This window comes from Maylandia zebra, linkage group LG7 (assembly GCF_041146795.1).
Source record: "Maylandia zebra isolate NMK-2024a linkage group LG7, Mzebra_GT3a, whole genome shotgun sequence".
NCBI classification, from domain to species: domain Eukaryota; kingdom Metazoa; phylum Chordata; class Actinopteri; order Cichliformes; family Cichlidae; genus Maylandia; species Maylandia zebra.
In genome coordinates, this window is record NC_135173.1 from 56,956,084 (window position 1) to 56,973,083 (window position 17,000).

At 39.4% G+C, this 17,000-nt stretch overlaps 1 protein-coding gene across 1 annotated transcript in view; it reads left to right on the forward strand.

Moving 5' to 3' along the window:
• zswim6 (zinc finger, SWIM-type containing 6) overlaps positions 1-17,000 on the forward strand; it is a 53,545-nt gene that overhangs the window by 20,347 nt on the left and 16,198 nt on the right. The window contains exons 2-5 of the mRNA XM_004566907.4: positions 11,052-11,408; positions 12,547-12,695; positions 12,993-13,143; positions 15,815-15,994. Coding sequence (XP_004566964.3) covers positions 11,052-11,408; positions 12,547-12,695; positions 12,993-13,143; positions 15,815-15,994 — 837 coding nt within the window. The remainder of the gene's footprint in view (positions 1-11,051; positions 11,409-12,546; positions 12,696-12,992; positions 13,144-15,814; positions 15,995-17,000) is intronic.

Here is a 17,000-nt window from a genome sequence, read left to right on the forward strand (position 1 = left end):
ATGTTAGCATAATATAAACAAGCTAACTTTTTTTCCACTCGATAAAAGTTAACGTGAGTGTTCTCGGTGGTCAGGAACAAATGTAATCGCATGGCAGGATGCTGTAAAAGGACCAAACTTCAGCCAGGAGAACAACTGAGATAATTCATCCACAATACGAGGTTAGTCATTCATATACTGCTGCATGGGCTGGGCTGTAGTTACATCCTAAGGTTTTAAAAACTGACCTTAAATAAATGATTAGCGGTAATAAAGGGAGGTCAACAGTGATCACTGACTGTTTTAGGAGCTTTTTGAGATCAAATAGAAGAAAATACATAACATTAAACATGTTAACAACACAAAAGCCATATTAAACGCAGACTACTTTAGACCCGGAAGTAGGATTCGTCGCGTCATCACTAGGGATGGGTATCGAAAACCGGTTCTTGTTGAGAACCGGTTCCCACTGTTTCAATTCCTTGGAATCGTTTGCCATTTTTGCAAACGATTCCCTTATCGATTCCAGTCGCCCCGAATGACGTCACCACGTTGCGGAGCGTCATTTACCTGGCAGGGAACACGGCGCCTAAGCGGCTCAAACGCTCAAAAGTTTGATTATACTTTATGAGAACCGATGACAACAGGGCAACTTGCAAAGTAGATATTTCATTTAAGGGAGGAAACACTACGAATATGCAAAAGCATTTGCTCACAAAACACGCGATGACACGCGTTTTTAATTCCGCTCCGGACTCGTGACTCTCAACCCAGCAGCAGCGCTAACGTTTGCACGTCCTCTCCCGTTAATGCGGCAGGTAAATAATCAACTAACAGTGCATATTATGTTAGCGCAATCTGCCTTATTACAAGACCTGCCATTACTGTACATGTAGGTGACCATGATGAGAGAGACAGACAGAGTCTGGCTCAGATGCTGGCAGTTCTCGCTGCAGTCTACCGGTAGCGTCTCCTTTCAGGCCAGGATAGACTAATGTCACCGAGCAGTGTCTAAGTTTGTGGTCAAAGGCTTGCACCCATTTGCCACAGCACATGCCCCCGATTTTTGGTAAGTGAATGTCTTTAATTGTGGGCAGGGACATTACTGGATATTCTTGTGTAATTGCCAGAGAACAATTTACGTTATACTTTGTTATTGCTACAGAAGAATGTTGCAGCTTTAAGGCAGGGATGACTCCTGGAGTTGCTTTCTCACTGCATATGCTTTATTTCACAATCAGATCGATTCGATAACAAAAACATACAGCAGCTCCTCTCCTACTCCTAGCCCTTCGCTGCGGTGGAAAAAAGAACGACTTCAATCCCCTTCAAGGAACATACGTACAAAATAGTTTTCCTGATACACCAATGGGGCGTTCAATGCCATCTTGTAAATATGAGTACTCTGGCAGAGTAACAGTTCAAATGAAAAATACACCAGAACAAACAAGCAAACAAAAAAAGAAGTGTTGGGTACCTTTGAACCAATGAACAAAGTATAACAATTTATACTTTTTAACATAACCCGACCCCGTCAATATGTGATATGTCTCACAAGAATATTTATTTTATTATTTTACATTTACAATTTTTTTTCCTGGGGACCCTGTGACACCCCATTGAAGAGCCGTAGGCTGGATCTCTCAAGATCTCACTGTTGGGTTTGTAAGGCCATGTTACTCCTAAATTTCTATCTTGTTCAAAGAGAAGATATAAAACAAAGCTCTGAGCTAATCGACCTTAGTGTTCTCCTTTTTTAAAAAAAAAAAAAAGAATCGATAAGAGAATCGATAAAGAATCGAATCGTTAAACAGAATCGAAAATGGAATCGGAATCGTTAAAATCTTATCAATACCCATCCCTAGTCATCACTGAACAACCGGATTGGTAATGTCACAAGAAAAACAATGGTGTGCTTGGTTTCAACATAACTTTATTCTTTCATGAGTTATTGACAAGTTTCTGACCACTTATAAAATGTGTTCAATGGTTTGCCCATTGTGTTGGATTGTCAATGCAACCCTCTTCTCCCACTCTTCACACACTGATAGATACAAATGAAAAATGCCAGCACAAATAGAAATGCCAGCACAGGCATCCAGTGTCCGTAGTTTCAGGTGCTGCACATCTCGTATCTTCACACCATAGACAATTGCCTTCAGATGACCCCAAAGATAAAAGTCTAAGGGGGTCAGATCGGGAGACCTTGGGGCCATTCAACTGGCCCACAGCGACCAATCCACTTTCCAGGAAACTGTTCATCTAGGAATGCTCGGACTTGGCACCCATAATGTGGTGGTGCACCATCTTGCTGGAAAAACTCAGGAAACGTGCCAGCTTCAGTGCACAAAGAGGGAAACACATAATCATGTCGCAATTTCAAATATCCAGTAACCTTGAGGTTTCCATTGATGAAGAATGGACCCACTATCGTTGTACCCCATATACCACACCAAACCATCACTTTTGTTGTTCTAACAGTCTTGGAGGGATCCATCCAATGTGGGTTAGTGTCAGACCAATAGCGGTGGTTTTGTTGGTTAACTTCACCATTCACATAAAAGTTTGCCTCATCACTGAACAAAATCTTCTGTGTGAACTGAGGACCCTGTTCCAATTTTTGTTTTGCTCATTCTGCAAATTTTGTGCGCCGATCTGGGTCATCCTCGTTGAGATGCTGCAGTAGCTGGAGTTTTGTAAGGGTGCCATTTGTGAGTACCTAATATCCGCCGAAGGGATGTTCGACTAATGCCACTCTCCAGTGACATGTGGCGAGTGCTGCGCTGTGGGCTCATGCTACGCTGTGGGCTCATGCTACGCTGTGGGCTCTTGCTACGCTGTGGGCTCTTGCTGACTGAAGCGAGGACAGCCACTGATGTTTCTTCATTAGTGACAGTTTTCTTGCGTCCACATTTTGGCAAATCCAACACTGAACCAGTTTCACAAAACTTAGCAAGCAGTTTGCTAACTGTAGCATGGGAGATGGGTGGTCTCGTAGGGTGTCTTGCATTGAAATCTGCTGCAATGACCCGGTTACTGCGTTCACCAGATATCAACACAATTTCGATCTGCTCCTCACGTGTTAACCTCTTCGACATGTCAATGGCTGTGAACAAAGAGAAACTTGTAAATAACTCATGAAAGAATAAAGTTACGTTGAAACCAAGCACACCATTGTTTTTCTTGTGACATTACCAATAAGTTTGATGTGTCACATGGCCCTCTTCCTATTGAAAAAAAACAAAAGTTGTATCCAAGATGGCCGACTTCTAAATGGCCACCATGGTCACCACCCATCTTGAGGAGTTTGCCCCCTCACATATACTAATGTGCCACAAACAGGACTTTAATATCACCAACCATTCCCATGTTATTACGGAGTATCCATATAAATGGCCCACCCTGTACATATCGGCTGCAAAGTGGCTTGTAGAAGCATAACAAATACGGACAGGCTGAAACAGCTTAAGTAGCACGCTCTATTTAAGATAGTGAGTTTGCTAAGTAGAAGAGTATCAGCTGATGGGACCCGATATTGGATCTACTGATCTCAGGATTTTCGTGGATCTTTGCTAAGTCTGGTCTGAAGTAACACTGTGCTTGATTTATCAGATTTGAAAAGATTTTAATCTACAAAAAACAATATTCTGCAGTTATTCTAGATATCAATATGTATCTTTTTTTCAGTGTTTGGATCTTTTAAAGTCCAAACAATTAATTTAATAATAGAGAAATCATTTACACTCTAATCAAAATAATAATATAGTCTTTTGCAATTCAAGACTTGGAAAAATGCTTGACTGCTATGTGTGACACCTGCTCTCATAGTCCTCAAATTGCATTACATGAAGGCAGTAAGGAGTGCAGCATCTCTAAGTGCTTTGATAGTTATGTTCTTAATCGATTCATCTGCTGCCGCTGCTATTAGAGTGGTATGTCGCTGTTAAAAGGCTGGTCTCTCTATCCTTTCACTGCCAGATTAAGTAATTCCAACTGCAGTGGTTCTTTCAAAACCATAAGAGTTTTTTCCCCATCCTTGCTACAGGCCAGACAGGCCTCATTGGAGCCTGAATCGCAGCAGTTAAACTCAAATATCAGCCTCTTTTTATTGCATGGTGAAATGGGCTTCCATGGTGTTTGCTGGAGTTGTTGTTTTTGGGTTGTTTTCTAATTTTTATTTTTATTTTTTCGGAGTGATGAGACCGTATGCAGTTTCTCATGCATGGTGAAGGTGGCCTCTTGTTTTTCTGAGAGTGCTGAGGAATTTCTGTCTGCTCAGTCAGAGGAGGACTCATTCAGCTGTGTAGTATTTCATCGCAGTTTGCTATTTCTAGAGTTCTGTTTCAAAAGCAGGACATTGGATACAAGGAAGGAGATCACTGTCTTTGGCTATAGTCTTGTTTTTACTTTTACTTACTTTTACTAATTACTTTTAGTCACTGTAGGGCTGTGAGAACTGGCACCAGGTATGACATTTATCGGCTAGCGTGTGAGGTTCACGGTGTGAGGAAGGAGCTTTTGGTGTTCACTTAAGAGGAACACAGATTGACCTAGTTAACTCAAATCCTCATTGACCTTATTTCAGGTTTGCCTCCATCAGCTCCTTTCAAGCCCCTTTTTCTAGCAGGTTAACTTATTGACAGTGGCCAACCCAGTCACAGGGGGTGGGGGCAGTGTACTCTTAGTGACACAGCCAGTCTTAGTGGGGAGGATTGTTTCAAGAAGGCCTCCTGGCATAAAGATTTTGCCAAATTAAAAACATGAATCATCAAGAATGAGATTTCCATACCGGATTGTCTAGGCCTGGGCTTACAACCTCTGCCTCCAGTTTTGTTGGCCAATGGGGTGCCAGTGGAAACTGTGCTCCTATTGGCCACAGACTAATGAAGAGGACAAGGGGGAAAGGCATGTTCAAAGACCGTTAAAGAGAAGGAAAAGGACTTCAAATGTAAGGGCTGTGGTGGTAAAGGGAAAGAGATGTTTGTTATGATGGAGAGAAGGATTTGGGAGTGCTAGGCGAGGCAAGGGTTGAAATGGGTATGTAGTATGAGTATGTATGAGTATTATAAGAGGGATAGCTCAGGTTTCAGGCATGTGTAGAGGAAGTTTACTGAAAAAATTTGACAAAGAATGTTGATTATGGAGTTCCCTTTAATGGTTGCCACCACCATCAAGCTGTTAAAAGAAAAGAAGAAGACCTTATTAACAGTGGCTCTTTCATGTACAGTAACATATTAAATACTAACTTTGCATTAAAATAAGAACTAGAATTAACATAGATTGTATTTCTTTTCCCTTCAGTCCAGAAAATAGTTTTTTCACAATATTATGTCTCAGCATTGTTGACCTTTGGTCTTGTCACCTATAGTGTGATATTGTGGTGTATTTAACATATAATTCAATCTGAAACAAGTTCATCTTTAAATACATTTTTTTCAAGTTTCTCCTGAGATACTAAATTCACTAGAATGAGTCTAGGGGGATAAACCATAAACATATCGCTGACATCTACTGCTATTGACAGGTGGGAAGTGTATATTAAAAAATTAAAAAGGAAGATAAAAAATGCCTCTAATTTGAATTCTGCAATTAATGATTTTGTTGTCTACAACTGTTTTAACTTGAGTTATGTAGCTTGCCGATTAAGCCAATGTTCAAACTATGAGTAGTTTTAAATCTCCAGTTCTGTAGCAGTGGAGCATAAGGATTACGTTAACCAGTAAAAAGCCATCACCCACACCTGTTTATGATTCATATGGAAAACATGAAAAAGAAATGGTATTGTGATGGTATTGCACCATAGCGCTTGTTAATAAGTGCTGTAGTGCAAGTTCTTAAGTGTAAGAAAAAAGATCAGACTGGCTTTCACTCATAATGCAAGGAAATTGCATAATAACACAACATCCCATTCATTAGCCTTAACAGTTTTGTTATGTCTCGCAAGGAAAAAAAAAGATGAAATCATGAATTTGTTTGAAAAATTTGTTGATCCAATCAACTGCTAGAAATAATTAATCACAAAAATCGATTAGGATTAGTGGCTATACCATAAAGCCCTGAAAGTGCAAGCTGATCTAAAACCAGTAATTAAAGACAGATGGTGATGAGTCCACTGTGACTATCGATTGGTTGTTTACTGTTCCTTCCTACAGCCCCAGAGGCACCTCGGTATCTATGGGTGAGGGATTAGGTTCCCCATTGTCACCAGAACCAACACACAATGCACACACTGATAAAGTCAAGATACCACCTTAGCTGAAATGCTTGGCCACACTGCGGTGACTTACCCCTTACAGCCACAATTTCAGTGTGCAACAAAGCTCACAGTTGCTGGCACAACACCTTCTGAGGCTGAACTCTACATGGAGCTGAGCTACTGCTGTTTCACAGGCTAACATCCTATGCCTGTTTTCAACCACAGCCCCCTTCCTCCTCTATATAAGCCGTCTCTATAGGATTCAGTGAATCCTATAGAGACGGCTTAACTGGGAGTGAAGTGTTAAACCTCAATTTTGCAAGCGAGTGTATTCAGGGTATCTGCAGCTCTCTTTATATCTGAAGAAGCAATTTTCTTTTAAAAGCAAGTTTCTTTTTAAACAGCATGTACAATGGCCCTTAATGCACTGAGGCATATTCAGATGCACGAAAACAAATAAAGAAAGCATCTTCACTAATATGACAAGCACGTATGCAGTATGTACTTGCTAAAAGAGGTTGGCTTGGTATTGAAAACTAAACCAGCATTATGTGCGGAATGTACATTGCAGATAATGCTAATAGCCTCCCACTATTTTATTATTTGGTCCTGCTTTTGGTTCTTTCTGCACATAAATGTTACAAAATAAAATGCAAATATAGTATTAAATATTATTTTTCCCTAATTGTTCTAAAACAATTAGATTAAGCTGTTTAATCTTTGCTGGATTTCAGACAGAAAGGTCTACCTCAACACTTTTATTAATTGGGTCATCCTTTTTTTTTTTCTAATATAATGTCAAGCTCTTTTGATCGTCTTCCTGAAACAAAGCCCCAGAGGCCTCACTCACATAAGGCTAGATGCTGGTTAGTGACCCCCTAGAAACCAAATTTCACTAGAGAAATAAAATTTGTTCCTGATTGGTTGGCGAGTGGTTGCAGGAGATTCCTCGCTGTCGCTGGGTGAAATTAGTTGCACAGGGGGTGCTGGACCAGCAGATTGTGGTGTTTGCCTGTAGTTTTCATAGAAGATGCCTACATGTATGCAAACAGTCACTAACTAACCACTGAGTTATAGTGAAACTTGAAAAAGCGTGTCGCAAACCAGAATCGGAGAACTTCAAAGTAAACGTTTTGTCTTATTGTTGAAACCAACGCTTCCAAAGAAGCAGCTTTTACTTTAAGGATAAATACGCTCTCTTTCTGGTTAGTGTTTATTTCACTAACACTTAGCAAGTAGTTGGTGACCATTTGCAGATAAATTGACATCTTACGTACCGACCTTGGTGCAACTTAAAACTGTGAGGAAATGAATAGTGGTTGACTCTGTTTGTGACCTCTCTTGCAAAGAGTTGCAACCAGTTTCATCAACCAAGCAATCTCAAGAAGAACCAGTGGTGGATTCCAGGGTTGTTAGGTACTTGTACAGTAGAAGACCTCCATACCTTGAAATTACACCTCGACACTGGTGAACTGCAGTATCATTACTTAGAAAACAAACCGGTAGTATGCATTAGTTCCAGGGTTCCCAAAGTGCCCCAAAGACCAATAGCAGTCCTTGAGATTTCATTCATGGAGAGCTCTTATATTTAGCAGCGCAGAATTAGGGGTAAATGTAACAATCACTTCTCTAGTGGTCAAAGTGGAATAAAGTAGCACAACAGTAACAATTACCCATGTAACTATCACCCCCCTAAATGGAAGTATAGGTAACATAAATATAAAAAACGTCTTTGCATTTCTACTGCATCACATCTCCAGCTTTAGTTCTTAAAATGCTCCAGACTAGTTTCCATATGTGTTGGGAGGGAAGGAGTTAAGTATGGTTGCTATGTGGTGTACAGAGCTGTATTATGCAAGCTGTGAAGAGCAGACAGAGAGAGCGAGGAAGTGCATTACAGAATGCTGAGCTCAGGGCTTTGGCTCGCCGCCAAGCAACTCCTGCATGTGCTCACTGACACACTCAGCTGAGGGCATACCGATTTTTCCAGCAGCACAGTGGTGGCCTCCTCCCTCCTCTCGAGTCACTCTCTTTCTGTTACGTCAGTGGTTCAGCTGTAGGCCAGGCATGACTGGGGCAGGGCGGCGTAACGGAGAGCACCACACATTTCATCTCGTGTGTGTGTGTTGTGTATGTGTGTGTCTGTATTTAAAAAAAAAAAAAAAAAAAAGACAGGATGTGGACTGGTGGTTGTGTGGTTGACTGAGTGTCTGCTCAACTGGAAAAGCAGAAAGAACTGAAACACCTTAGTTTTTTTCTTTTCTATTTCTATACAAGTTTCACTCTCAGATATTGTCTTGTAGTCCTTCCGCCTCTTTTGTTTTTTCTCACAAAGCACCATCACATCTGCAGACAAACACCTACTCTTGTTCGCTTCTTTTACTGAGCAAGGGAACATCCGATTTTGATGTTGCAACTGCAGAAGTTGCATTCAGCACTAACATTAATAGCTATAAATATGTGACCACGTGCGTCATAGCGATATTGCTGCAAATACTCATAGCTGTGACACAGATTTAGTGCTGTCCATAAAAACACTCGCGCCTCTCTTGATCTCTCTTCTTTTTAGTTTGATCTCTGGTTTCAAAGAAGTTGAGCCACAGATTTTACATTTATGATGTTATTCGATATAGGAAGGCTTTGAAAACATTTTTGCGTTTATTTAACAGTAAACAAATTTGTACTATGAGATTTGGTGAGAAAAAGTGAACTTGCAGGGAGTAGAACACTCGTGCTCACTTACTGTACTCGGGTTTTGTTGGTGTGTCATTACTTGGCCTGAAAAGACCAGAAGCTGATAGCTAATGTTAGCTAAAGTTAGCTAGCATCTGGTCTTGCTCTTTTTCAACTCATGCAGCCTTTGCACACGCTAAATGATTGCTGACTGTACAGAAAGTGTATTGGAATCTCTTTAATATGCTTAAAGCAGACTTATAATGCTAGTTTCCAGTTCACTATTTTTATTCTTGGACTCTATTGCTGACTCACAGTTGAAATAATCTTGATCTCCTCCCTCGTGTATCCCATTAGTTCATCCTCTGTCTGGAAAAAAAGAAGCTGTTTTAGCTCCATTCCCTCTATCTTAAAGCCAACTTTGTTCTGACTGACTGACTGCTTTTGACAAACAGAAAGTTCATACGTGGGGCTTCAGTCCTCACAGCCAGAGATGTATGCCTGAGATGACCGGATATCATACAGATACAGTTAGAATAAGGAATATAAGTGTGTGTGTGTGTGTGTGTGTGTGTGTGTGTGTGTGTGTGTTAGTCTTGGTTGAATATCTTAACATCACTTTCTAAAGACATCTCATTTCTAAAGAGATATGATTTAAATCTCTTTCTGTCTGCTTTCAAACGATTACATAGACAGCATCTGACAGAAGGTTGGCTCTTTAATGCATTTCCCATTTTCTTTGGCTCAAGCGACCATCTAATAATGCTGTCTGTCATCTGTCACTGTCTGGCATGGAGGCTTATCAGCCTCCCTGTTGGCCACGTTACATGATTTTCAGTTTGAATGACAACATGATGCAAGACGTACATCATGCTCCTGCGATTCGAGGTCTAAATAAGCCACTGTTCTGCCTGTGTATCGTAAAATGAGCTATGCATGTGCTCCCTGTAGTAAGATTAAAACAGTACAGACTAAATGAAATTGTTTATATCAGTTTAGCTCTGGCTGAGTTTATGAAACCATCTGTCATCAACTGATAACCCACTAACTCAGTCAGATTGCCCATTTATTCTAATTACAGAAGAATTTTACCCATAAAGTACTTGTTGCATTGTCATATTCTGCCAAAACATGTCCATCTGTTATGGCTCTCAAAACTCAACACATATTTAAACCTCACTCCCACGTGGTGTTGCTGTTCTTTTGAATCTGTATTTGTCACATTTGGCTTTTATTTATGTTTTTTCCCTGTCAAAACCCCTAAGCTGGGAAGAGTAAATTCAAGGTCACATTCACATTAAAATACGTTTTTTTAAATTCTTTTTTTCCCAAACACACAGAGGCCTGTACATTTTGGCCATGAGAGGGCCATAGGTTCACAATACAATAACAGTTCTCAGTGCCTGTGAACGATCCTGTCTTTGCTGAAGTGCTGGTGAGGATAAGGTAAACACTGAAGGTGTTGTGGAAAGGAAATGAAAAGGAAATGAGAAAATTTTGGTCTTTGCACTCAGTCGTGCCCTTTACCTTTTTTGTGTCCATTTTTTTCACCTGGGCAGCACTTTGTCGATCACGTGAAATTAAGGTAGAACCAAAGAACGAGAATAGGATCATTCTGAACAACATCCAAAGATAAAAATAGTTGTATGAAGGGATACATTTGTAGTGAATTATTACCATAATCTGGCAACTCATTGTTTAACTGACTGTTTTGGAGTACTCTCACTAGCTCCTTAATCCCAAAAGTAGTTACATTATATTATATAGTGTAATATGTTACCAAACATATATTATATGATATTATTGTATTGGATACAATTATAACAACAATAAGCTTCAATTCACTTTAAGTTTTATTTAAAAAGTCCTAGAACACATATTTGTCTTAAGGTACCTTATATTGTAAGGGCAACTGGCCTTTTCCTTAAAAAAAAAAAGAAAGAAAAAGAATATTTTGAGTGTAAACAGTTAAGGACCCAGCACAGATCCTCGGTAGCTCAGTAGATATTGCATGAGACTTTTAATCTCAAAATTGTGGGTTTGAGTTCTATGCTGGATGCAGGTTTGTTGGAAATTATAAATAAACAAAGTATATCTTATTTTAATTTTAAGCCGTGGTTTGTGATTATGTACATGGTGAAATTATGTACATGAAAATACATGGTGTGATTAATTTCTAATGGTCATTTCTGTCTCTTTGCAGGTTTTCACCTCAGTGGCACAGTAAGGGAACCCGCTACACCCTCTGAGCCAGAGCTAGTCTGCAATGTGAGCGTCAGCTTCGACCGCTGCAAAATCACAGCAGTGACATGCAGCTGCGGCAACAAGGACATTTTTTACTGTGCCCACGTTGTGGCACTCTCACTGTACCGAGTACGGAAGCCAGAGCAGGTCAAACTGCGCCTGCCCATCTCAGAGACTCTATTCCAAATGAACAGAGATCAACTGCAGAAGTTTGTTCAGTACCTTATCACAGTGCATCACACAGATGTGCTGCCGACAGCACAGAAGCTGGCAGATGAAATACTGTCACAGAACTCAGAGATCAACCAGGTCCACGGTGAGTGGAGCCACTGCTTTAAGGGTGGTTTGTGATTTTAGACAAAGACCAGGCTGTCCATAAACACAGAAACAGACACAAATAAATCCATGTACCTGGATTAGATTAGATTTTCTTCATCTTCCATCAGTGGATTTCCAGTTGTCATCTCCATATGTACTGTGTATGTAAGTGCACCCTGTACTACAGCATACAAGAAGGAGACTTTCTTTGTGTGTATTTGTGATACATAGTGACACATAAGTCCCCATTTCATATATATTTGAGCAAACGTCTGCCTGAATACATTATCTTATGCTAAAAAGCATCTCTTGTATATGTAGCTTTAGTATCTTAAAATTAAACTGAAAATTACCTTCTTGAACAAATTATCTGCCTGAAAATGTACCTGTGTGTTTCTGAATTACTTTAGTATTAATGGTTTTATGTAGATTGTTGTACTGAGCAGAACAAATCTAAAGTAGTGCTGCAGCTAACTATGATTTTAATTTTGCTGCTGAAACTGTTGCCCGTACTGATGAATCATTTTACCCTTAAAATGTCAGAACATCGCGAAATTGTCCATTTTAACTTTCTGAATCCCAGGTTGACAAATTAAATCTTTTAAGTATTTTACAATACAGTATATGAATGTTTAAATTATGATTTAAATAACTGGTTATCAGAATATAAGGATGACTAAGTGTGTACTTATAGTGGAACATATTTAGCATAAACCTTATGGATTATATATTCCCTGGAGTTGGGTGTTAAGCGTTAGAAATGAAGGATGCACTCTTTGCTCATGTAGAATGCTTATTGTTGCAGATTTTGCATTATTTTCACTATTGATCAGCATTTAAGCTTGCACAGCACTAATGCTTTAATGCAAAAAGTAAACTAGTAGATATGCTGATGGTGCCATATTCATTTTGTGCTCTTCCCTGAAAAGACACTTGTTTGGAAATCAGCGCAAGTTGTTTAATCATTGTTTAAAATAATAAGACCATATGCATTAATGGACATACGAATATATAAGTACTTGTGCTTTTGATGCTTTCACATTACATACTGTTTTGCACTGCATCAAATCAGTTTTTTATGAGGACATCTAGTTGTTGTTAAGAGTTACTGACTTATTCATTTTCATTCACTGCAGGAGCTCCTGATCCGACAGCGGGGGCAAGTGTAGATGACGAGAACTGTTGGCATCTGGATGAGGAGCAAGTCCAGGAACAGGTCAAGCTCTTTCTCTCCCAGGGCGGGTACCATGGCTCAGGAAAGCAGCTCAACTTACTGTTCAGCAAGGTACTGACCCACTAATCACATCATGTCTTATATGTACGGTGATTTTGTTGATTTTATGTATATTTATTCTGATACTCTACAAGCTATTTGCACTGATAGTCAAAACACCTTCCAAATTTAATACCTTAAGGGGTACCAGAATGATCCATGCTTGGTCTTTTATCATTTACATTAAAAGTGTTTTATTTCTTTGGTGAAATTAAAATAATCCAGAACTGTCACCTTGATTTTGATCCTATTATCTGATTAAATAAAAGTGATATATACCGTTTACTCACAGTGACGTTGTCTCTGTAGGTGAGAGAGATGCTGAAGATGAGGGACTCCAATGGAGCTCGCATGTTAACACTGATCACAGAGCAGTTCATGGGTGACCCTAGATTGGCGCTGTGGAGGCAACAGGGGACGGCCATGACTGACAAGTACAGGCAGCTGTGGGACGAACTAGGTACAGTGATAACAGGCACACAAACAGAATTTCAACCAATTTGTGGCAGCTTTAGTATGTGAGCGGCTACAGTGCAGTTCAACCAGCTGTCTTTTTCTTATGATTCTCTTAACCCTTAGATGTCCTATTGTTTATTACAATTTATTACAGAAATACATTTTGAAATTCTGAGATTCAAAATCTTGCAAGATAAAGAATGTGAAATCCTTTGCATTCATCCACCGCTAGTTTTTATACGTTTATGTGAGCAATAAGCTTATTTACCTGATTTTTTTTTTCCTGTTCTCTAGCAGGGGGAAACTCCACTGTTTGCAAAAAGAACTCTTGCTATGTAGAAGTCTATAGAAAAATAACTCTTTGTCTCCCCTACTCTATGACCTCAGTAAACACTTTCCTGATAAGTTTATTATCTCAATCGGTAGTTTTACGTCTTATTGAATACAGTGTCATATGAATTTTGTAAATTATGCTCCCGGATAAAACAAGTGACATCCTGTTTAAAAAACCAAACAAACAAAAATACAAAAAACAAATCGAATCAAGACTGATGTGATGGTCCATTTGAGGCCTCATAACAGGAGTTTGCTAATAGGTGACATCAGGATTCGCCCATCTTTTATATACAGTCTATGGCTGATTCTAATCGCTTGTCCCAGATGGTGACTGTTCCTTTTGCAGAAACAGACCAAAAACGAAACAAAACCAGCCAGACTCCAAGTGTAAAGCTGACCTATTTGCTTGTGATCAAAGATAACTCAGATTTCCCTTAAAAACAAACTCAAAATCCTGTTTTCATGAACATTTAAGTCCTTTTTATAAAAATTCTAATATTAAATCTTAAATCGTAAATATTAATGTTTTACTTATTTCCCCATCTTCTGTTTCCTTTCCTTCCCCTGTGTGTTGCTGTTGAAGATTCTTTCTCTGCATTTCGTCACTCACGTGTGACGTCGCCCTGCTGTTTTCCCTCCTCCGTGTTGTCCTTGGTGCACCCCTAACAAAGAGACAGAGGATAAAGCCTGTCTCCTCCTTCCCCTTCCCCCTCATTGTGAGCCTCCCTCCCTCCCTCCCTCCTGTATTCACTTCATCCCTCCCCTCACCACTTGTCTTCTCTTTTTTTGGACATCTTCTTTTTTTTTTTTTTTCAATTTCGTTTTGCCCTAACATAGTCATTATTCCCTTCATCCTTCTTCAGCCTCTTTGAGTGTGTGTGTGTGTGTGTGTGTGTGTGTGTGTGTTATTTTTTTTCACTACTGTCTTCATGGTTTTAGCCAACAGTGCAATTAATCTCCCAATTGTTTATGGAGCTGCAACAATTAATTGAGTAATACAGCATCAGGAATTGAATTGGCATAATCACTTACTGATTTTAGTCTTTTTCCTTTTGTGGTCATTTTGTCACACAAAACAGAACATCATATATTAGCAGCACATGCTTGGACTGTTCAGAACAAATTGGCACTTTCTCGAATTTGGTTACAACAACAATATGAATATTTCCTGCTGTCTTATCAATTCAGGTTTCAGCTTTGATTGCTTAGTCGATAACATAAAAATATATCCATCTGTTTGGTTGGATATGTAAAATGCTGGTCCAAAACTGTCTTTCAACTGTGTTATGTTTGTTTGTTTGTTTGTTTGTTTGTTTAAAAAAGCTTTTTTTGGTTCCAGCTTTTGAGCTTTTATTGATCTAATATGACAGCAAACTGATTCTTGACTTGACGTTACAAGCCTATAGACTGTATATCGAAGATGGACAGAGCCTAATCATCTGCAGGATTCACCTTTATTCTTTTGGCTGTTGGTGTTAGTTTTTCCAGAGCTAGAAATAACCATATTTAGAGAAGCCTATGATGTACTTAGTTATTAACTAATGCTGACAAGCATGTGCTAGCAAGCTGAACTGATAAACTAAAACATATGCAAACGCATCCACACAGGCATGGATAGCTGCTGATTAGCGCTTAGCGGTCGAAGCATAGACTTCTTTGATGGTCTCAATCACACAGCAAGCTATATTACTTGACAGATAATTTCATTAAAATGCTATAATCTGCTATAATCTGCTATAATCTGCTATAATTTACATGAAAAGGTGACTTCAGCTCGTGCAGGTGAGGCTAATAGCTACACTTGCCAGTGTCGGCTTATCCATCAGTCAAAGTAGTCACCTCAAATTTTAAGCTTTATCAGTATCAAAAAGGGTGAGTTATTAAAACAAAAACAGCTCTCTGATGTTTTGTAACGGGAAATTAGCTGTACTGAAATTTGAAACTGAAATTGGCTGTCAGAGTTTAACAGGGGAGGTAAATGGTCTGCTTTTGCAGAAAGCCTCAAGTGGCCATTAGGGGAACTGCAGATCCTTTCTTGTATTTCTTTTTTTTTTTGGCACTTCCATGTTTGCTTCATTTTTCAGCCCTTAAGGTTGCCGGTTCAACTGAGCACAAAACAATCTCATGATTTATAAACCAGCATAATCAACAGTTTAATCAATAATGAAAGTATTGGCTAGCAGCAGCCCTCAATTATTTAACAAGTTAACTTGAAGCTACAAAACTTTATGGATTATTAAATTCCTTTTTTTTTTTTCTTCATTCTGTTCTCTTGCTGCAAGTCTCAGAAGAGGAGAGCAAAGTTTGTAAGTGTAATATATCTGGATATGTGTGTGCAGGGGCCCTGTGGATGTGCATCGTGCTGAACCCCCACTGCAAACCTGAGCAGAAGGCTTTCTGGCTACGTCAGCTTCGCAGGTGGAACAGCGTGGATGTCTGCCCCTTGGAGGACGGTAACCATAGTAGCGAACTGACCAATCTGACCAACGTTCTGCCCCAGGGCCCTGCTGGTAACCCAGGTGAGATGACACCAGGCAGAAATATGTCTTCCTATTGTTTTATTCCCAGACGCTCTCCTGCATCACATCATTTCTTTGTCCAATCTCCAGCAGCACTGCCCCCCCCCCCCCCCCCCCCCCCAAAAAAAAATAAAAAAATCAAGTCTCCTTTCAATCTCGGCGGCCGTGAGGCTTTTTACCTTTTTACTAATAGAATGATCCTAATAACACATTTGAGGTCCTGAAGCTTTTTCTGGCTCTATTCTCTCCTCAGCTTTAGCTAAATCGGAGAAAATCCAGCGAAATTAATGTTTCTTTCAGGCAATAATAAAAATGTTTCAAATGAGCTGAAGGGACCTTTTATTACTGCTGAGATTTTTGCCTGTAACACGCTGCACTTGTTATGTTACTGACCTTTTTTCAGTTCAACTTATTCAACTTATTCATTATACATCTTGTCACTCTCTTATTCTCTGTCTTTTTCATATACACTCCCGATCAATAAATTGAATGCTCAAAAAAAAGTTTTCTCTCACTGCCATGTCTTTTTGTTGCATGATGAAGCTCTACTTGGAACCATGTTAAGATCCAACCATGCAAAATATGATTTTTTTTTTTTGCCATTTTTCAAGCAATCTTAAACATTTGTATTCAGCTTTTGTAGCACTTTGCGAAATCTAAGACTGGAAATATAACTGTGTCACAAAAATGAAACCATCCATCAGGACTTTTGTACTAGGCTGTAAACATGCCTTTTAACTCCTGGTCATTTTAACCCCTGATCATTCCTAAATTTATCAAATCAAAAAAAAAGTTTGCGCTTGACCTCAGAGTCAGCCTCAGGTGGCCATAGGAGGAATCCGAAGGGAACCAGTATCATGTAGGCTTCAAATATATTTCTCAGATGGAAATTTAATTAATAAATTGCTTTGCCTTTATCATCAAACTATGTTGATTAAATGATCTAATTAGGCACACAAAATAAACCACCACACTCCACTACCTCGCAGCTTGACGTTTAAAAACA